Below are 22,625 nucleotides of genomic sequence, written 5' to 3'. Positions count from 1 at the left end.
TCATGGATTTTGCGACTGTCTCTGCGCCGGAGCTGCGTTTCCTTCAGGCGCGGCCAGGGCGCCTCGCGCGGGGTCCTCGCAGTGACGTGTAGGAGCCGCGGTGCAGGCTGGGTCTTTCTCTTTGCGGCTCGGGCCAGCAGCAGCGCGATGGGTGAGCGGCCGCGCCGGGAGCGAGTCCCCCCCCCCCCCAGCACGGGGCCGGCCCGGGCACAGCGAGTCCCAGGGGCTGGGGCCCATAGGCAGCCCCCGCCCGCCCCTGGCCGGGACCAGCAGCGCTCGCCCGGGGCAGAGGGTCCCTCCCCGGCTGGGGTCGGCGGCGCCGCCGCGCTCAGTTGGTGGCTCCGTTTCCGAAGCGCTAAAGGAAGCGAATCCCGCTGAACACGCGGCGTTGCGAGCCCGCCCCGGATCGCAGCGCTGCGGGGGAGCATCGCGGTGCTCGGGGTGTTAGGGGGGGAACAGCTAACGTGCGCTCCTGAGGTTTGAACAATCGGAGCCCGGGTTGACCCAGTCGCTTCGATTCTGCAGCGGGTTTAGCTGGGCGCTGTTGTCTCGTGCTTGTAGTGTGTGGCACTGATTGTTTTTCTGTATCCTGCAAAATTCTGTTACTTAGGTAAGTGCCGTGGGCTTCGCACTGCCAGGAAGCTTCGCAGCCACCGACGGGATCAGAAATGGCACGACAAGCAATACAAGAAGGCCCACTTGGGTACTGCCCTGAAAGCCAACCCCTTCGGAGGAGCTTCCCATGCGAAGGGAATTGTCCTGGAAAAAGTGTAAGTACAACTGAAGTGCTCGTGGAGGTTAGCTGGAGAAATACACTCCAGCTACTGTGAGTAGTTTGCTCCACTGAGCGCTAAAGTAAATGCTGTTTAGCTTCATTGTAACTACCCGACTCTGAGAGTTATTTATCACGTTATATGTGGCTGACAGGCATTGTTCCTGCATCAGTACTTGAATCTGGAGGACTATATTGCCTTTTGCATTATGTACAATTGTTAGATACATTTTTAGTTAGGTTCTGTTGGCGTTCAGAGGTCTTTGTGCTTGATTTCAGCAACATACTGTTTTATTTTGGAAGTCATTTAGTAACGTTTATCATTAGAGTGGGCGTTGTTTTCAAAAAGGAGTGGGCCTTGTTTTCAAAAGCGCAGAGTCTTCTCAGTTCCCATTGAAAACTGTTAGAGCTATAGAAATTCTGAATTTTTGAAAATCAGGTCCTGTGGAAAAATCCACTGTGTGATGTTTCTACTAACTTAGTGTTGGGCATTTTCTGAATAAAGCCTGTCAATCTACTGATTTATGTAGTGTTGTTTTTTTTTAGAAATGGCTATTATGCATTAAATTGACATTACCAGAGCTATTTCTTGTTGTTTGTTATCAGGAGTGAAAAATGTTTGCCATCATGCCACTCGATGTCTATACAGTGGAGTTGCATCATAGGCGCATTTAACTTGCGCGATTTTAACTATACGTGCTCAGTAAAACAAAACAAAAAAAGAGAAAAATAACAATTTAAATACTGTACCTGTAGTGCGGGTGATTCCGCCCGCCATTCCACTCAATGAGCATTTGACTATCCATGATTTTCGCCTTACGTGCTGTCTTCAGAACCTAACCCCCGTGTAAGATGCGACTCCCCTGTAATTCTGGTTTAAATTGAAATGCTTACCATACTTTATACAGCGACTAATACCTGGACTTGATTTTTTGTTTCAATCTGTATTTTGTCTGCAGTTACCACCTGCCTCTGAGGTCCCCTTCTCTCTTCCCAAATAAAAATCAGAACATAAAGACCTCATGCCTGGGTTCCTGTTGGCATTTTTAAGCCTCTTATTTAGGAGGCCAGATTATCCTAGTGGCTGCTCAAGCCTCCAGGGTGCCATTGTACTGTTTCTAATTTGCAGTGTCATTAAGTTAGCATTTGTCCCCATGGAACGCTTCCCTCTCCACTCCCCCACCCATCCTAGTATTGACTCAAATATTTAGGAAGCGAAGGGACCATTTGGGGCATTATTCTTTCTTGGACCAAGATACTAGACAGGCTGTGTTTCAGTAATTGTCCATTAAATGTTGGGTTTTATAGTACTTCATGAAAAACAGATACTGTTTACATTCTCCATAGAATGGAGTTGTACAAAGTGATCCAGCGTGTTTAATGTAGCAGTTCTTGATGTTCTAATAGATATGTGCTAAAATAGTCAAGCAGAATGTCAGTGATGCCTTTTCATGTGTTTCCATTTCAGTGGCGTAGAGGCTAAGCAGCCTAATTCAGCCATCAGGAAATGTGTCAGAGTCCAGCTGATCAAGAATGGCAAGAAAATAACAGCCTTTGTTCCTAATGATGGTTGCTTGAATTTCATTGAGGTGAATAATTTATCAGCAAAAACTTTTCCCAAGTGTAGTTGGCTGAACAGGGGGATGGCACGAACAGGGGCCATGCCCACTGCACTTTGATGAGATGATGGGCAGAAAACAGACATTAGAAGTGCTCTTTCACCTTTCATCTGCCACATCATGCCTCAGCTGTGCTGTTACAAAGTAAGGGGTGTCCTAGGTAATATTTGTTCTTACCAAACCATTGAACGGACTAAAGTTCCAAGTCTCTTTATATCTGACCACCACAGTTCTTTTTGTTTCATCTGGCCTTTCCTGGGAGGAGTTGTGATATGCTTAAAGCTATTGGGTCAAATTTGGGATGCTCTGATTTCTCACATGCATGAATCTGATGTTGATTGCTGTGCAACTACAGTGTTTCCTGTTTTTAATTCTAGGAAAACGATGAAGTTCTGGTTGCTGGCTTTGGTCGGAAAGGTCACGCTGTTGGTGATATTCCTGGAGTTCGCTTCAAGGTTGTCAAAGTAGCCAATGTTTCCCTCTTAGCCTTGTACAAAGGGAAGAAGGAGAGACCAAGATCATAAACTTTTGTTACTCTGTTAAGGAAGTCAATAAAAATGTTCATCTAAAGAAACCTCTTGTATTTTTTTAATATTTTTTCTTTTTGAGAATAGTGTTGATTTTCTAAATGAATTGTTTGTAAATTACATGCATGTAACTGTGTTTCAACATCTGTAGTGCCCTGTTTGCCACTAACTTATTTTTCTTGTAATAAGAAATGTCTTAACATTGACCAGGATAAAGGTGCTCAAGTTTCTTAATTTCATCAGTACTTCTGTGCACTACTGTAGCATTTGTTATATCTGTTTTACTTAGCTGGAGGCTTACAAGATATTTGTAAAGATACTCTAAAACCAGATTTTTAGCATACAGATAGTATTGGATCTGTTTGGGTTTGAGTTGAGAGTGGAGCTGGTTGGAAAACTAGCTCTTTTTCTTGTGGAAAATTTCACGGTTTTGGCAAAACTAAATCCAGACTAAATTAGGGGGGAGGGATAGCTCAGTGGTTTGAGCATTGGCCTTCTAAACCCAGGGTTATGAGTTCAATCCTTGAGGGGGCCACTTAGGAATCTGGGGCAAAAATTGGTCCTGCTAGTGAAGGCAGGGGGCTGGACTCAATGACCTTTCAAGGTCCCTTCCAGTTCTAGGAGATTGGTATATCTCCAATTATTACCTTATTACCAGACTTTTTCAATTCTAAAATGATGCCTCCCAGAGTCTGTAGTATGGGTGTTTCATGCTCCCATTCCCTTCTATAGGATGGGCTCCCTGGACTATTTCTCCCATGATGCATCAGTTTCCCCTTTTGATGTGGGGAGGAGGTGTACTGTGAAGTCCAATGGGGAGCCTGTCCCATAGAACAGGAAGCATGAGGCGCTATGGCAGTACTTCTGAATCAGTTTTTGCTTTCCATGGAAAACTAGCCCAAAACCTTTCAATTCCCAGGACATTTTTTGGTCAGGGAAAAACAAAACATCCATTAAACAGTTTTGATGAAAAAATTTCAACCAGACCCAGTTAAAGCACAGCTAAGAATAGTTTATTGAAATATAAATTTTCCTTCTAAATCTGCTTAGTAAGCACTTGCTGAAGTAAACTTGGGAATGCTTGGCAAAACTGGCTTGTTAGCCAGGCCTGGTGCTGGGGAGATATAAGCAGAGGTAGTGGGGAAGAATCCCACATGCATCATCCCAGTTTGTAAGCCTCCATGGATACCATGCCAATGACTGGAGTAGCATGTGTTCTCTCACTGTCGAGGTGGGTCAGTGGATCTCCTTGATCTATGATTCCCTACTCTCCAAAGCTGTCATGCAATGAACATTGGCAGATTCCCAACCCTCCTCTTGCTCCACTGAGCAGTTTCTGCTACTGGGAGACCCTGCACAGACGCGGGGGTAGTATTTGTCCTTACATTCAGAATCCTGGGCTGGAATCATGTCACTTGTTGAGTCATTATCTGGCAGAAACAGTGTTCAGACGGATGCTGCACCAGTGTACCATGTGAGAATGTTTCTGCTACGTTTAAATAAAGAAGAGTTGAGATTCCTGAACTCAATGTAGCTCCTCTGGGAGGAAGCAAGGTCCACTAATAGGAGATGAGTCTGGCAGTTGAGTTTTAGTCCCAGATCTACCACTAGTAGCTGTGACCTTGAGCTAGTGACTTAACCTACCTCCGCCTCAGGTTCCCTGTCTCTTAACAAATGCGGGTAATGATACCCTTCTTTGTAAAATACTTGCCTGGGTGTAGCATGAATTTTTACTAGTGCTGAAGGGGGAAAATGCAGCCTTTAAGGTGACTAGAAGGGGGAGGGATAGCTCAGTGGTTTGAGCATTGGCCTGCTAAACCAAGTGTTGTGAGTTCAATCCTTGAGGGGGCCATTTAGGGAGCTGGGGTAAAAATCTGGGGATTGGTCTTGCTTTGAGTGGGGGGTTAGACTAGTTGACCTGAGGGCTCTTCTAACCCTGATATTCTAAGGGTATCTTTCTTGGTCATGAAAGGACATTGCTTAGTCTATACTGATATTGTGGTTTTTGCTGATGTATGTGGGAAGGTTGAATGCAGGTACTGTATTTGAAGTAAGAGTTAATTCTATTAACAAAAAAATATGGCACTACAAAATCTGAAAGAAATAGTGGAACAGTTGCTGGCTTATTTTTAGATTGATACTTTCAGCTTCAGAACTGGTAAATGTTCAATGTACTTTGTGAATAGGCTTATTTTACTGCTATATGTCTAGAAAAGCTGGAATTTTATCCCCATAGCCATGTTTCCCCAAACCAGGCTATTTCCTTGGAAACATTGAGTAAGTTGCCTCTTACTCCCGGTATCAGACCAAAATCTCGGAGGTTTGTCGGGAACTGGTTTGTTCTTTTGTGACTGTTTGCTGCCCCTCTCTAGCAGGAAAGAGCGCAGGGAAAAGAGAGAAACATACTGTGGAGGTTTTTTTTTACTTATGTGAAAAAATAACCTTGGAATGGAAAATGCTCAACAGAAGAATTGAATGTAGTGGTGGACTGTTACATTTATGCAAGGGTTTGGGGTGCTAGTAGGAGATCTAGTTCCGAGAGGTTTACAGCCAAATTTTCAAGTGACCACTGATTCTGTGAGCCTCAGTTCTTAGGAGCCTGACTTGAGACTGTTGTCCTCCACATCTGAAAATCAGACAATCTCCCACTCAATAAAATGTGGGTCCTTGACCCTAACACCCAAATACAAGGTGTCTAAGTATGCAAAAACTGAGGCGCAAACTCAGATTTTAATGCCAGAGGGACTATTAGATCATCTAGTGTTATACAGATCAGACAGGCCATCAGATTTCACTCAATTGCTCCTACATAGCTGGAGCCTGGATCCTAAGCAAGGAGAAAAATCATAAGGAACGGTTGCAGGTGAAACTCGATGAACAAGCATCTCAAACAGGTGATTAAAAGAAAGCCTACAAGAGATGGATCAGCAAGGAAAGCTACCTCTTGGAGGTCAGAAAGCATAGGGAAAAAGTCAGAACTGACACAATCCAACCAGAGCTGGACCTTGCGAAGGAAATTAAAACCAATACTGAAAGGTTATTTAGCCATATAAATAAAGAAAACAAGAAAAGAAGTGGGACTACTACACACTGAGGATGGGGTGGAGACTAAAGATAATCTAGGATTGGCCCAACATCTAAATGAATACTTTGCCTCAGTTTTTAATAAAGGTAATGAGCTTTAGGGCAGCGGCAGGGTGGCTAATGAGGATATGGAAGTAAAATTGTGATATGAAAGCCAAACTTAAACACGTACCAGATTTGCCCTTACTTTGGGGTATTCTAATTTATTAGGGTTACTCTTCTGGGGGGGGTTGTTCTGTAATTCTATTAACGTACTGCTTGTGTCACTTGTGTTTTCATAGGGAGCTCTACTTCTCCCTCTGCAAGTCCCTTCCCAATGGAGCTATCCTGCAGGACCTAGGTTCCCTAGGGCTGGGTTCCTCCAGAACCAGACACCCACCAAGTCTGAGCGGACCGGGTCAATCAGCACTTTTCAAGCTGACACTTTTTATGTCCCTGGACTCAGTGGGCTGGGTCAAGCAGCACTTTCAAGCTGCAACCCTTATATGCCACAGGTTCAGCATATTCCTCTCCCCACTTTCATGTTACAATTGTACTGGTAGTAACCCACTTGATGAGCAAACCCCACAGTATTTTTGCGCGCCACAGGGATCTTTAGCTTAGGTAAAGTGTTGCTGCAGAGTAAATGGGGAAGCTAAAAACACAAAAGAGTAAAGTTGGGAGAGAGAGAAGCAACCAGCTTAACCATAAAAGTTATTTATTGAATAATAGTGGTAACTACACAAGGAGAGCTTAAACCAACATACCATTTACATTATTAAAGGTTACAAAAGTCATATATAGAAAACTATACCTGCCTGAGGTAGAAAAGAAAACAGATCTAGAGTTGGGATCTCACAGTCCATGAAGCTTGAAGTGGTTGGGGTTCCAAGGTTATGGTGGTAGCTCAGGGGCCTGAATGCTGGAGACAGGCAGACCCCCCCAGCATGGTCAGTCAGGAGAAGATGGAATCCCACTGGAACTGATGCAGAGTTTGGATCCATGCATCAGAACACACTAGAGCATGGGTAGAAGTTTTTGTAGGGGAAAATACAATGGTTCAAGGGAGAACACTAGATTTGTTTATGGGTAAACTGATGACTCAAGGGTTTTCTTTAGGCTAGACAATAGGAGCTGATCACTCCTAGCTATGGGTGATGTTTCTTCCCAGGTGCTCACAATGCAATTAGGCTGCTTCAATATTTTGGATATCAATCAAGGATTCATTACTAGAATTGGTCTCATAACTGGGCTGGGCTAGGTGTGTGCAGGCCTGGGTTCATTAACATCTGAAGCAGAGATCCCCCAGGATGCAGTACTTCCCTACTTTTCTGGTCCCAGAGTTCAGTGCGGTTCTTGCCTTGGAATCTCTGTTTTCCATTCTGTATGCTAATGGAGATGCCTCCCTGTCCATCTTCGATGCAGATGAGGCTAGGGGAGTTGCCTTAATCTTGTCACCCTTGTCATGAGGGGTCTAGGTGTGTCTCCCACTGCCCTTCACTACTCTCTGCAAGTCTTTTTTCTGATCAGTTTTGGTTCCAGCAGAGGCAGGGGGAGGGATGTTCTTTCATGAGTCAGACAGGCTGGATACTGCACCCTGGTTCCCCAAGAACACAAAACTGACTGGTATCAACACTTTAATGGAACCAAAATGGGGAGGGGGGAGAGAAGAAGGGAGGGGAGATATTATCCATCCAAGAATATTAAAGGAACTGGCATATGACAGTGCAATCCATTAGTAAGGAGTTTTAATGAATCCATAAACTCAAGGGGCATACCATATGATTGGAGAACTGCAAATATAGTACTTCTATTTTAAAAGGGGGTGGGGAGAATGAGCTGGGAAACTATAGACCCCTTAGCTTGACCTCAGTTGTGTACAAGGTCCTAGAACAAATTTTGAAAGAGAATAACTAAAGACATAGCGGTAAACAACTCAAACAACTTAATGGGATGAAATCGGAGGGCCCAGATAATTTTCATCCAAGAATATAAAAGGAAACTGGCACATGAAACTGCAAGCCCATTAGCAAGAATTTTTAATGAATCAGTAAACTCAGGGGTTGTACTGTACGACTGGAGAATTGCTAATATAGTTCCTATTTTTAAGAAAGGGAAAAACGTGATCCGAGTAACTATAGGCCTGTTAGTTTGACATCTGGTAGTATGTAAGGTCTTGGAAAAAAATTTGAAGGAGAAAGTAGTTAAGGACATTGAGGTCAATGGTAACTGGGACAAAATACAACATGGTTTTACAAAAGGTAGATCGTGCCAAACCAACCTGATCTCCTTCTTTGAGACGGTAACAGATTTTTTAGACAAAGGAAACGCAGTGGATCTAATTTACCTCAGTTTCAGTAAGGCATTTGATATGGTTCCACATGGGGAATTATTAGTTAAATTGGAAAAGATGGGGATCGATATGAAAATTGAAAGGTGGATAAGGAACTGGTTAATGGGGAGACTACAACTAGTCATACTGAAAGGTGAACTGTCAGGCTGGAAGGAGGTTACTAGTGGAGTTCCTCAGGGATTGGTTTTGGGACCAATCTTATTTAATCTTTTTATTACTGACCTTGGCACAAAAAGTGGGAATGTGCTAATAAAGTTTGCGGATGACACAAAGCTGAGAAGTATTGCTAACACAGAGAAGGACCGGGATATCATACGGGAAGATCTGGATAACCTTGTAAACTGGAGTAATAGTAATAGGATGAAATTTAATAGTGAAAAGTGCAAGGTCATGCATTTATGGATTAATAAGAATTTTGGTTATAAATTGGGGACACATCAGTTGGAAGTAACAGAGGAGGAGAAGGACCTTGGAGTATTGGTTGATCACAGGATGACTATGAGCTGCCAATGTGATATGGCCGTTAAAAAAGCTAATGCGGTTTTAGGATGCATCAGGCAAGGTATTTCCAGTAAAGATAAGGAGCTGTTAGTACTGTTATACAAGGCACTGGTGAGACCTCATCTGGAATACTCTGTGCAGAATACTGTGGTCTCCCATGTTTAAGAAGGATGAATTCAAACTGGAACAGGTACAGAGAAGGGCTACTAGGATGGTCCGAGGAATGGAAAACCTGTCTTTTGAAAGGAGACTGAAAGAGCTTGGCTTGTTTAGCCTAACCAAAAGAAGGCTGAGGGGAGATATGAGTGCTCTTTATAAATATATCAGAGGGATAACTATCAGGGAAGGAGAGGAATTATTTAAGCTTAGTACTAATGTGGACACAAGAACAAATGGATATAAACTGGACACTAGGATGTTTAGCCTTGAAATTAGATGAAGGTTTCTAACCATTAGAGGAGTGAAGTTCTGGAACAGCCTTCCAAGGGGAGTAGTGGGGGCAAAAGACATATCTGGCTTCAAGACTAAGCTTGATAAGTTTATGGAAGGGATGGTATGATGGGATAGCCTAATTTTGGCAATTAATTGATCTTTGATTGTTAGCAGGTAAATAGGCCCAATGGTCTGTGATGGGATGTTAGATGGGGTGGGATCTGAGTTACTATAGAGAATTCTTTCCTGGGTGTCTGGCTGGTGAGTCTTGCCCACATGCTCAGGGTTTAAGTGATCGCCATATTTGGGGTCGGGAAGGAATTTTCCTCCAGGGCAGATTGGCAGAGGCCCTGGAGGTTTTTTACCTTCCTCTGCAGCATGCGGCATGGGTCACCTGCTGGAGGATTCTCTGCACCTTGAGGTCTTTAAACCACGATTTGAGGACTTCAATAACTCAGACATAGGTTAGGGGTTTGTTACAGGAGTGGGTGGGTGAGATTTTGTGGCCTGCATTGTGCAGGAGGTCAGACTAGATGACCATAATGGTCCCTTCTGACTTTAAGTCTATGAAAAAATAAGAATAAACAGTAATTGGATAAAATACAACATGCTTTTACTAAAGGTAGATTATGCCAGACCAACCCGATCTTTTTCTTTGAGACGATAACTTGATTTTTTTAGACCAAGGAAATGCAGTAGATCTAATCAACCTCGATTTCAGTAAAGCATTTGATACAGTTCCACAAGGGAAGTTATAAGTTAGCAGAAGATGGCGATTAATATGAGAATAAAAGGTGGGTAAGACTACAACGGCTCATACTGAAAGGTGAACTGCCAGGCTGGAGGGAGGTTACTAGAGGAGTTCCTCAAGGATCAGTCTTGGGCCCAATCTTATTTAACGTTTTCATTAGTGATCTTGTCACAAAAAGTGGGTGTGTGTTAATAACATTTGTGGATGACACAAATACAGAGGCGGACTGGAATATCATACAAGAAAATGTGCATGACCTTGAAAATTAGAGTGTTAGAAATGGGATGAAATTTAATAGTCAAAAGTGCAAGTCATGCATTTATGGACTAATAACAATAATCTTTGCTATAAGCTGGGGATTTATCAATGGGAAGTGCCAGAGGAGGGGAAAGGCCCAGGTGTAGCGGTTGATCACAGGATGATGACGAGACACCAATATGATGTGGATGTGCAAGAGGCTAATGCAATCCTAGGGTGCATCAAGTGAGGTAGTTCCAGTAGACGGGAAGTGTCAGTACCATTGTACAAGGCACTTGTGAGCCCTCATCTGGAATACTATATGCAATTTTGTTTAAGAACGATGAATTCAAACTGGAACTGGTGCAGAGAAGGGCTACTAGTATGATCAGAGGAACCTCTCTTAGGAGAGGAGAAGTAAAGAGCTTGGCTTGTTTAGCTTAACACAACAAAGGCTGAGGGGAGATATGATTGTTCTCTAAATACATCAGAGGGATAAACACCAGGGAAGGAGAGCAGTTATTTAAGCTAAGTGCCAATGTTGACAAAAGAACAAATGGATATTAAATGGCCATCAACAAGTTTAGACTTGAAATTAGACAAAGGTTTCTAATCATCACTGGTATACAATTCTGGAACAGCCTTCCAAAGGGAGTAGTGGGGTCAAAAAAACCTAAGACCGATCGTATGGAGGGGATGGTGAGTTATTACAGACAATTCTTTCCCAGGTGTCTGGCTGGTGAGTCTTGCCCACATGCTCAGGGTCTAACTGATTGCCATATTTGGGGTTGGGAAAGAATTTCCCCCCAGGTCATAGTGGCAGAGTCCCTGGGATTTTTCACTTTCCTCTGCAGCATGGGACACAGGCCACTTGCTGGTTTGAATGAGAGTAAATGGTGGACTCTCTGTAACTTGAAGTCTTTAGATCAAGATTTGAGGACTTCAGTAACTCAGTCAGAGGTTAGGGCCTATTACAGGAGTGGGTGGGTGAGATTCCGTGGCCTGCAATGTACAGGAGATCACCCTAGATTATCATGATTATCCTTTCTGTCTTTAAGAAACTATGAGACAAAACCTATTTTCTGTAGAACCAATAATGACAGGCACAATTCATATTTCTATCGTTTAATTCTTTATTGGTTGAATCTATATCAGTTTTTTCCATTATTTTGTCCAGAACTGTTATGAGGCTAACCAGCCTATAAATTACCTGTGTCATCTTACTGGCTGTTTTAGACCATTGGCTTGACATTAACATTCTTCAAGTCTTCTAGATTGTTAATTTTTAATAAATATTGGCAATCAGGCCAGAGATTTCCTCAGCCAACTTTTTTAGGACTTTTGGATACAAGTTATCCAGGCATGTCGATTTGTTTATCACATTCTCTTTTGTTGCTGAGCGACTGGAAGGGACTTTGTTGTCATGTGATATTAGTGCAACATCCTGCGTCTTTCCAAATACAGAACAGAAGTATTTATTTAACACTTATTCCTTTTCTGCACCATTATTAATGTGACCATCTGTCTTTGGTAACAGGCCTAGCTCATTGTTGATTGTACAGTTAGGGAGCATGTCTGAAAATGTTGGGCCTTCACTTTTCAACACTATTGTGAACAATTGCTGATGGTGGGATTGGGGCTAGTGTGAGGCTGTACTTAGCCCATCAAGAACCTGAAGCTCAGACCCTACTATTCATTCATGGCAGATCAGTTGGGTTTTTAAACTCACTGCTCTGGTTTAGAAAGAGCCACTAGGAATTAGAGCAGCTTCCAGAAATATTGAGGAAAACGATTTCAACACCAGCAAGCAAGAAAGATAGCAAAGGGAAGTGTTAACGTGAAGTGGTAAGTGTTCAGGCCGGTAAGTGCAGCTGGTATAGTTTCCTAATGCAGAGTTGTCATGAGCTGCTTCTGCCACTAGGTGCTGCTATTGGTATGATGAGGGAGAACGTTAAAAAAAGAGGGAGAGGGAGGGGGAGGCTGAAAACTAGAAAGCTGTTTAACTGCAGTTCAGTGAAAGAAATCTTCAGAGTGTTGAATCTGACTTTTAATTGAATGGGGTCAAAGTTTTGAAGGGCTAAGTACCCCATTCCCCTTACAGCCTTTGGGCACCTGAAAGCATACCTGGTGCTATAGAGAAACAGACATGCTCCCTGTCCTGAAGAGCTCACCATCTCAATTCAGCATGTAAGGGGCCATACACAAACAAACAAACAAACAAAAAAAGGGGGTGGGGGCACAGAGAGGAAGAACATAGGTGCCAACAGTAAAATCAGGTGGAGACTCAGGCATGTGCACGTCTAGCTGGTTTTTGTTTGTTTGTTTTTTTCTTAAGGAAGATGTTTTTAACTCCTTGCAGGCAATGCAGCAGGAGTGAATTTGGAGGAAGGATTTCAGTGAGGGGAGGAAGGTGGGTTTGGCACAAGTAGTGTGGAAGAAGGCCGTGGAGGTGGGAATGGAAGAATGGCACAAAGAGGCATCAAGGCTAGTACTTTGTTTCAAGTTGAATTTTAATTTGTTTAATGAACCCATGTTATTAGGTTATACAGGCTAAACAGACATGTCAAACGGGTGAGTTAGCAAATGGCGTCAGGATTTGTCCAGAGAACACGTTCGTGTATTCTGCTACCTCGGAGGAGCTCAGACTTGTGCTATTTGGAAGAAAGGATGCTCTGGAAAGGAAATCAAAGCCCAAATAAATTAAAAAGTAACTCAGATATTTGACCTTCGAATACAAATAGTTTTACACTTTATAAATCTTACAACCACCCGCTATAAAAGCCAAATCCCCCAAAACAGGAGTCAATACAAATACATCAGCGAGTAGCTTGGAGAAGAAAGAACTAGTTCCACTTTGCTGTTTGATTCTTTCATCAACACTAGTCAATGTTCCTGCTTCATAAAGCAGGGCATGTATAAATATTAAAGCAGATGGTTGACCACAGTAGGCAAGTGACAGCTAACTTTAGGATGTGAGAGAATGAACCTTATGATGCTTGGAGAACAGTTTCTCCAGCATCTGGCTCAGTCTTCCCTCGGCCAAGTAAAGCTTGGCTACAATCTACTAGTAACAGTTCAGGATTTTATTTTGGATCAGGTGCAAAGAGAAAAAGGATTAGCTCATTTCTAGTTTGCCAAATCTTTTCTCACACAGGCTCAGCCAGTGTGCCACCCTGCTTTGGGCTCTCGTTGGCTCTGGAGGTGGAGGAAGCATCAAATATGGAGCTAAGCCAGCTATAGCAATAGCCAGCAACATGAGCTTTTCCCTCTGCATTTCAAGGTGCTGTACACTAAAGGTGCCCTGCTGAAGTTGAGGGGATGGGAGGTTGATTCAGCCAACTTCCAGTAGTGTAACCCAGGGATGCAGATCATTGGTGGTGAAAATTTTCTCACAAGGGGCTGCGCAGACAAGGGGTGGGCATGGGTGGACCACACAGCCTACCCAGTTAGCACCCAGGCCCACCCAAATCTGAACCTGTGTGAATGCAGAAGCCAATGTCCATGTGGTTGAGGGTCGGGGAGACTTGGCTTAAGAGAAGTTGGCTCTTGGCCCATCTGCAGAACATCATGGCTGGCCCCATCCCTGCCTTCACCCAGTGCTGCAAACTTCTCCTGGTTCTCGACAACTTTGGTGTCAGCTGGGCCTAGGCCCGCCGACAGCAATTCTGGGCCCCAGGGCAGAACAGTTAATGGGCACTCTTCTGGCACAGCCAGGGCTTCCACATGCCTGACCGGCTGCTTTCGCCACTGCCGGTACCACCCCATGCACGCCAAGGAGCCCTGCGGCCCGCCTGGGCAATTTAAAAGGGCCCGGGGCTCCCAGCTGCCATTGCCACTGCAGCAGCCAGCACCCAGGCACCCCCTGTCAGTGGGCCTAGCCGGGCTCCGCACAGGCGCTGACCAGCACCCCCAGCCCTGACAACCCAAGAGCTGTGGGGATTACCCATCTCCACTGGCCAGCCCAGTCCCTGGGCTCCCTGCATGCAAATTCCTTCTCTGCATCCTACAATCCTGGCCCCCAAGAATTCAATTAAACATAATATCCAATAATAATATATAGCTAGTATAGTAATATGCAAAATACATGTTTTGCTGTGATCTCAGAACTTTGGTCATTGCCCATCCACCATAAATTGGGGCCTACCCAAATTTCCACTCCTAGCTACACCAATGGCACACACTCTGCTCTGCCAATGAGCCTGAAGCTGGCTAGCAATGACTAGGAAAAGGGTCGTGGGTAAATGAGGCATTGAATTAGTGTCTACCCCTATCTAGTGCCTGCTGGTGTGGTTTAGGGAGAACAACCACAGAGGAACAAACTGCCTGCTCTCCTCCAGATACGACCCTCCAGGGTGAACTAAGCACAGGATGTTGCTCTAGCAAAGCTACCACAAGATAAAAATCCACTGGTGCTGCAGAAAGGGATGTTGTGATCTGACAGGCTTGAGAATAGGGAAAGGTGTTTCAATAAGGTCTTCTATAAGACCTCTTATCAAACAAGTGAATAGCTCCCCAACCTTCAGTTAAAAATCCTCCCTACTAAGTCACAGTTTTATCAGTCCCTTTAATTCTTAAGTGAAAATTTCCTTGGAGTTTTAAAAAAACAAAACTTGGTGACAACCTTATGAAAAATAGGGCCTAACAGTGGTAAGCACAGCACTTTCCTATTCCCACTAACGCTCCCCAGCAGTACTTTCCCAGAATACTGTTCTCAAGTTGGTCTTTTAAATTTAGCAGTCAAGCAGCTGTAGCCCAAGAGTGGGCAGTGGGAGCTTCTAGCTGTATCTTTCTCTTCCAGCTGGTAAGCATTCGTTATGACTTCCCTTTCTTATTGCTAAGGGGGTGAATCACAACAACATTTTTAAAAACTGTGTCTTTTACAAGATACATAACACATTGCCGCAAGCTAGACTTTTTAGATGACAGAATTATAAAGGAGCTAGTAGGAACTTCACAGTTCAGGTTGTGTTATAATGGAATAGAAGTTACTCAATATTTTTTTGTTGCGACTGAAATTCTGTGTAACATACATTGAAATGTAAAAGTCAACAATAACTCACTGAATCATAGCTGTGTCAGCTGGCAAAGAACTATTGCCCCAAATTCATTCCTGGAAAAATGTCAATGAAATCAATGGAGTTAGAACAGGGATAAATTTAGGTTACTTGACCATATCCTGCTCTAATGTTGCCCAGTGTAAACTGAAATCAGTGTAGTCACTACTGATGAAAATGAGAACATTAATTTGACTCAAAGAAGATTTATTCCAAAACCAAATTTTCTATTGGAGCAGATTATGCCTGGATGCAAAAAAGAAGCTTACATAAGTAGAACAGTGTTCCTGCCTACCCCAGGAAACCAAAAGCAAACTGCAATTGAGCACATGAGGCTTGTTCTGATTCTTGTAATCAAAGGCAAGTATTGGTAGCTTCCTTTAAAAAAAAGTCTCCAGTAGTAGGAGTCTCAGTATATCTTTCCAGATTTCAGACAGGGCCGGCTCTACTGTTTTCGCTGCCCCAAGCAGCGCGCCAAATTGTCACCATGGACGGTGGGGGCAGTCCGTGTGCCATTAGGGCGGCATGCGCACGACTCTACTTTCCCCTTTCCGACCTGCTCCTGCCACCCGTGCGCCCCCGCTCTCCCAGGCCAGCCGGGGCGCTTAGTGGTGCGACGTGCAGATCCCAGCGCATGCCACTGACCTGCCAGGACCGAGCTCGAGCTCCCCACGACAAACTCTTGGAAACCCCCGACCCCACCTGCTCGGTGCCGTTGCAACTCATCCAACCGGCGCACCCGGCCGCGGGAGGAATGTTCCAGCTTCAGGAAGGGCCGGCCTGGAACAGGGCAGGGAGTGGTACCCGGCCCCCGGGGGGAGCTACACAGGGGTAACACATGTCCCCTCCCCCTCCCCCCCATCAGGCCCAGGCCACCCAAAGGGACGCCTCTCCCTCCAGCCACGCCTGGGCCGGGCTGACCCGTTACTCTGCAAGGCTGCCATGGGTCGGCCCCAGCCGGCCACCCACAGGCGCTGCCCGAGTTACACGGGACCCCGAGTTACACTCTCCCGACTGAGCTGTGGCCCAGCGCTGGTGCATGTGGAGTGTCCGCACTCCTATCTCCAGGGGCCCTGCTCGGCCTGCTGGGGACGGCTCGGCAGGAGCCGGCTCTGAACCTGGCCCCAGACCCCACTGGGCTGGACGCTTGCAACTGGCTATGGCAGGGGTATTGTGCTAGGCTCTGCAGCCTCCACTGCTGGCCACCAGGGCTGGCTCTACTGTTTTTGCCCCCAAGAAGAGTGCCGAATTGCCGACGCAGGCGGCGGGAGCAGTCAGTGTGCCATTAGGGCGGCATGCGTGTTTCCGTGGCGGCGGCAATTCGGCGGCAGCCTTCTGTCTTCAGCCAGAAGACAGAAGCTGCACCACCGTGGACAGCTGAATATAGAAGCTGCCGCCGAATTGCCGCCACCATGGAAACGCGCGTGCCACCCTAACGGCACATGGACTGCCCCCACCGTCCGGCAGCAATTCGGTGCGCTGCTTGGGGACAAAAACACAGGGACTGCCGCCCCTTGTAGATTGCCGCCCCAAGCACCTGCTTGGGATGCTGGTGCCTGGAGCCGGCCCTGATTTCAGACAAGAAACTTAAGGAGTTTTAAAACTGCTTTTTAATTGAATTTTTTTCTTTAGTAGTTTTGCAAAACTTAAAGAGTAACCTATGCTGCCAAAAACTTAGGTGTTTTAGAACATACTTGCCAAATAAAATGAAATATAGCATTGGTAATTGATCTAATTTTGAAATTAGATAGGATTTTTGTGAGCAAACATGTTAAATGTTTTACAAGGTCACTAGATTACTTATACTAAATGTTTTTTATTACTGTTAACATCTTAGCCAAAATACAGAGAATTTTTGAACTAACCATCTTAATGATTTGACTCTTTAGTTATTTGTTAGTGCTAAATATACAAACTTAAGAGATATATGATGCGTTTTGCCGGATCACTCATCTATGTGTCCGACTCTCCCACTTGCTGTAACCCTCCTATTTATCTTCGCATTTAGTATCCGTTATCATAGTATCTAAGCAACTGTGAGAGCAGCACCAAGGTGCTCATTATTACTCAGTTGGGATTTAGAAGGGGTTTATCAGCTGGACATGAATGGGCTTCAAAAACTGGAAAGAGTTTGTGTTTCAAAGCAGTTGCAGGGTGTGTTATTGGTAAAGAGTGCTCCTGGAGGTATGTACTGGGGGGAAAAAAGTCCCCGGTGCAGCTACCCATGTGGCATGTGCCTGGGGTTAGCTCTTCAAGGACAGATCTGAAATCAAAGACAATGTGCCATGCTTTTTCCAAATCATCCTGGGTCTTGTTTACAATGATAAATGAAAGAGGGAAAACCATGTTGTACAATGGGGACTGTTGCGTCTAAAAGGAACTGAATGTCGATTTCTCAGTCCACATGGCAACCCCATTTCTTTGTAAGGCTTGGATGAAACAGAGAGAAAATCGTGTCTGTAAAGGAATGTTGACCGAACAGAAGGGTGGTGAGGGTCCATTCTGTTGGACTAACTTCATACTTACCTCCCCAGTCTCAGGTTATGCTAGCTACGGCCTCATATGAGTAACTGCATTAATAAATGATACAAGCTGAACTTCCTTTGTCTATAATTATACTCCATGAGTTAATTTATCTAATGCTGTCACATGGGCAGAAAGACTGTATTCACAGTAACGCCTCAAGGCAGTGTTTTGTGGAACTTGTAATAAACAAGGATTATCTTAGGTAAATAGTATAGAATAGTCATGACTGGAAGGAGTATTATCAACAAGTCTGCTATGCCTGGAAAACAGGAAGCATTAGTCTCCTAGAAATAGCTAGGAAACTATGCAAATACATTTTACTCCAAACCATTTTGTTACTGCTATTTTCTGACAAGTGGCCAAAAACTAGTCCAATAAATAAGACTTTGAAAGTGAAAAAGAATATCTGTTGGTTATCAAGGAATCCTCCACACTAAGCCTATGAAGAATATTTTAAAACAAGCACTCCAGCTATTTACATTAAATCCCACTCTATGCATTCTGTGTCATATTTTACTGGCCCTGTATCTTAAAAATTGAATTTCTTGGGGGCAAGGACTTGTTTATTCTGTACATTTGACCCATAGGTCAATGCTGGGTAACATCTGCGATGCTACATAAAGATAACCATGAGCTAGATCCTCCAATATGGCCATGCAGCAGTCAGTGCACCTGGTGCATATGTGTGCATACTTGTGCATGCACTTATATGGAACTGTGTATTTTTTGTGTGCCTCTCCTGCCTGATCCCGAGGACAGTGGGAGCTAATTCAATCCTCAGTGCAAGTAGAGCAGCCTTCTCTTATTTGCACTGGGACTAGCAGCCATTCCAGTGTCCCAGGATTGCCAAAACACAATTTGCTCTGGCCACACCTCATCCTATCTCTTATGCTGGGGTGGAGGCAGAAGCAGTTAGTGCAAAGATGGCTAGATTGACCAGCTGGGAATCTTTAGCTGGTTATATGAGCCCCTTTGCTTCACTGGAGCAGCACAAAGGGCATGAAGCAAGGCTGAGCATCTGGGCTTCTAAATACAGATTTAAAATTGTATTATTTTCCTGTTGTTTGTTTCTCCTTGTGTATAAAGAGAAATAATTCTTCTTTCAATGTGTGAAATAGGATACAGATATTGTTTACAATAAAACATACATAACCAAATGTTTTGAAAAGAAGGCAATCTGACTGCTGTCATAAGAAGTCAACAAAGAACTACATTTTACAAGTCATGGTGGGAACAAAGATATCACAGATCATTAGAATCCACTATAGGATAAATAATGTGTTTTAGTATCATTTACTATGAATTCCAAATGGCTTGGCAAAAGAATTTCACCTTGTCAATAGCATTTTAAGGATTGTATTATGTTTCACAGCACAAACACACATAATGAAACTAAGTAATAACATGAAGATAATAAAACTTCTGAGAACACAGATTTTTAAATCCCATAAATTTTACATTTGCAGTTTTGATCCAACATATTCTAATATTTGACTCCCCATGTGTCATCTTCACTGAACACATAAAGGCAAAATCTGTAATTCTTATCTACTGAGCAACTGTACAAAATAAATTCAGAACACTCGGAACAAAACGTGATTCAGAAGGAATCAAAACTGACTGTCATACTAAAGTTATTTCTAGCCTGTTTTTTGCTGATCTTGAGGCCCTATTATGCAATCTCTAATCACTCAAAACTCCATTGATATGAGTGGGAATGTAGCTTGAGTAAGGACTGCAGGATCAGGCCTTTACTCATGAATAACTACTAGCTCCACCAGAAATGCTAATTTACTACAACAGTACCTTCCCTTGGTGACAAAATCCTTTAGAAGTAGTGAAGAAAGAAGAAGCAGCACGCTCACATGATTGTACCAAGGCACCCTGAATTGTAGAATTGTATAATTTTAACCAATACATGGCCTATTCGTACTATTCATCTACAATTCTGACCCATTTGTTCAATTAAGCAATACATATACAATACATTCTCCAATATACCCTGAGGTATCTGACGATCAGAGTTTTGGCAATTAAGAGTCGCTGTCCTCTCCAGGTTACATACTAACCCTAAAATGGAATCAAGCCCATGTTCACATATATAACTGCATCATTGTGGACGTCTGCAGACTGATAGCATTCTTCTCTAAATACACAGTGGTGCTGTCTGATATCTTTCAGAGTAGAATTAAATCCATTGTTTCAATCCCATGCCAGAAAACTCAGCCTTTTATAGGTGTTCTGATATCGTCTCAGTAAAGACCAAACCCAAGGAAAAAAGGAGGGAGAATCTAAGGTAGGAAATGAGTAAGTGAATCCTAAAGAGTCAGTGCTGTCACATGGAATGGAGCTTGTGTCCGGGTGGAACATGAGGCATCACTAATTGCAGCCAGCTCTTAGGTGTTCAGCTGTCATCAGGCATGTTGCTGCCAGGGGGAAAAGCCCTGAATGGCAAGCTTTACTGACTGTGTGGGAACTGGGTAGTTTGTGTCAGATCCGTTGCAGACAAGGCTGCAGTGGCTTTACAATTCACAAATACCTGTGCTTCAACTTGGGGCCCTGAAGTGGAGACATTGAACAAGAAATTAGAAGTTGTGGAGGAGGCAAAATAAAAATCACTGCAGTGCAAGTACATTAGATCACACCATTACATGTGCGCTGGAGGAGTTAAGCCAAGAAGCTCTGATATTGCTGAGACAGCAGTCCCAGTACACAGAGCATCAACACCGTGCCTTTCAATGGAGATCCTTCCTGGCTATTAAGAAGGGTGTTGGCAGAGCACCAGAAGGACCTCAGCTCAGCTCTCCAGTGAAAAGCAAAATGGCAATGACACAGGGAGTGACTGTGTGTAAATTGTCAGATGGAAAATCCTCAGCACTCCTGAACTGAAGACTCAGAAATGCTTGCAAACTAGAATCTGATTTTATATAAGACTAAAAAATATGCCATTCCCCTCTTACCTTTTGATTTAATCCGTTTTTGTATTCTGTTCAGACACTAGTTTTGCATAACTCAGAGATAGATTTAGCCCCACAACTGGGCCTACAATACTCAGCCATGATGTAATGTAGTTTATATTCCTAAAAAACAAAGAAAACATGCATGTATTACAAAAATCTTTAATGATGTTCAGATTTATGCCTGAAAGTCACCTTATGCCAGACAATTTTCTTTAAAATGAAGTTACTAATGCACTTTATGCACTTTGAGTCTATTTTAACTTACTGGATTTAAGTGAAAACACAGAGTTTTACTACACACAGATGGGGGGTGACAATTTCTTGACTGTTGTTCTGACCTTGCAAGTGTACACAACTGATTTACATACATTAAACATCTTGCTATCGCCTCACAAACTGCACTGGTGTTCCTCACCTGTTTTCTCTTTGTGAATTAGCCAATACCGGAGCCATGAATTCATTAGTCCGGCAGGGATGAAGGACAAAGAATGGTTGACCAAGTAATGGGTGCTCCTGAAAGAATAAATCAGTTGTTTTTATTATCAAAATGGTTTTAGGGAAAAATACAACATGCTATTTGAACGAAAAAAAATGGGTCAATTCCTCCATAGTGTAATTCAGCAGCTCACTTCAGTGAAGTTACACAAAGGATAATTTGACCCCTGTTGTTTTAGTAACTCTAAAGGCATTTAAGCAATCAATATTCAAGTGTACAGTTTCTAATTCTGAAATAGAAATAAGCGTACCATGTAGGTTATGCTCTCATTTTAATTATGATGCAAAGGTTTTCAAAAGCAGCTCAGGTTACTTGTAACAGCAGTGAGGAAGTTAACAGCTGAAAGCAAGTGGGCAAAGTTGCCATTTAAAAGTATATTCTGACAGAATGTAATGCATACCCCGGCTGAGCAGCATCCACTGAACAGCTCCTTGACAATCAGGCCAGCTCTACACTACAAACTTCTGTCAATATAACTACATCACTCAGGGGCCTGAAAAATCCACACCCCTGAGCACCCTAGTAATACAAACTTAATACCCGGTGTAGACAGCGCTTCTCCATCAACATAGCTACTGCCTCTTGCGAAGGTGGATTGACTATCATGACAAGAGACTCTTTCCTGTCAGCATAGTAGCATCTTCACTAAAGTGCTACAACAGCGCGTCTGTGCTGCTGTATGTGTAGACAGGCCCACTGATCATGATCCTTGGGTCTTGCCAAGTTGAAGGGCAAAAATGGTTTTATCTGGGGATCAGATTGGGAGGGGGGGTCTCAGGGCTATTTTAACTTCCTCCAACTGGTAATGGCCCTGAGCTCTAGTCCACATGAACAGAGGTTATCTTCCAGTCCATACAAACAGAGAACTGCAGTTTTCTTCACAAAGAACACAGCCTATTAACAAACCAAAAACATGTTAAGGACAGTTAATGCTGCGGCAGGACATACCTCATCCACCCCAAGTATTAAAAGCATAGAATCATAGAAGATCAGGGTTGGAAGAGACCTCAGGAGGTCATCTAGTCCAATCCCCTGCTCAAAACAGGACCAATCCCCAACTAAATCATCCCAGCTGAGGCTTTGTTAAGCCGGGCCTTAAAAACCTCTAAGGAAGGAGATTCCACTGCCTCCTTAGGTAACCCATTCCAGTGCTTCACCACCCTCCTAGTGAAATAGTTTTTCCTAATATCCAACCTAGACCTCTCCCACTGCAACTTGAGACCATTGCTCCTTGTTCTGTCATCTGCCACCACTGAGAACAGCCTAGCTACATCCTCTTTGGATCCCCCCTTCTGGTAGTTGAAAGCTGCTATCAAATCCCGCCTCATGAAGTA

General features: G+C 43.7%; 2 protein-coding genes across 8 annotated transcripts in view; one reads left to right on the top strand and one right to left on the bottom strand.

The window, feature by feature from the left end:
• On the top strand, nt 1–2,965 carry LOC120408262 (40S ribosomal protein S23). Its single transcript, XM_039544975.1, has 4 exons — nt 1–151; nt 611–770; nt 2,241–2,361; nt 2,769–2,965. Exons 1-4 carry the CDS (start codon nt 148–150, stop codon nt 2,913–2,915), a joined length of 432 nt encoding a protein of 143 aa, XP_039400909.1. The 5' UTR covers nt 1–147; the 3' UTR covers nt 2,916–2,965.
• A 9,782-nt stretch (nt 2,966–12,747) lies between these two features.
• The window catches only part of ATG10 (autophagy related 10), a 129,842-nt gene continuing 119,964 nt past the window's right edge, over nt 12,748–22,625 (bottom strand). For 5 of the 7 annotated variants that reach the window (XR_005600790.1, XR_005600789.1, XR_005600788.1 and 2 more), the window contains exons 6-9: nt 21,211–21,308; nt 20,796–20,915; nt 15,316–15,365; nt 12,748–12,927 (exon numbers count right to left, since the gene is read on the bottom strand). Coding sequence is in view for 2 of the 7 variants with exons in the window: in XM_039545653.1 (XP_039401587.1) it covers nt 20,804–20,915; nt 21,211–21,308 (210 nt within the window). In the remaining 5 variants the exon portion in view is untranslated. Of the gene's footprint in view, nt 12,928–15,315; nt 15,366–16,870; nt 20,395–20,795; nt 20,916–21,210; nt 21,309–22,625 lie in introns of those variants that run through there. The other 2 variants (XM_039545653.1, XM_039545655.1) reach the window with 2 other exon arrangements.

This window comes from Mauremys reevesii, linkage group 6 (assembly GCF_016161935.1).
Source record: "Mauremys reevesii isolate NIE-2019 linkage group 6, ASM1616193v1, whole genome shotgun sequence".
In the NCBI taxonomy this organism is placed as follows: Eukaryota; Metazoa; Chordata; order Testudines; family Geoemydidae; genus Mauremys; species Mauremys reevesii.
The sequence above is the reverse complement of the archived record's forward strand: the minus strand, read 5'-3'. Positions and strand labels throughout refer to the sequence as shown.

Bases quoted from the DNA above. Each gene is read 5' to 3' on its own strand.
- LOC120408262 (XM_039544975.1), top strand. The intron at 771-2,240 runs GTAAGTACAACT...TTTCCATTTCAG, and splicing joins GGAATTGTCCTGGAAAAAGT to TGGCGTAGAGGCTAAGCAGC. The intron at 2,362-2,768 runs GTGAATAATTTA...TTTTAATTCTAG, and splicing joins GTTGCTTGAATTTCATTGAG to GAAAACGATGAAGTTCTGGT.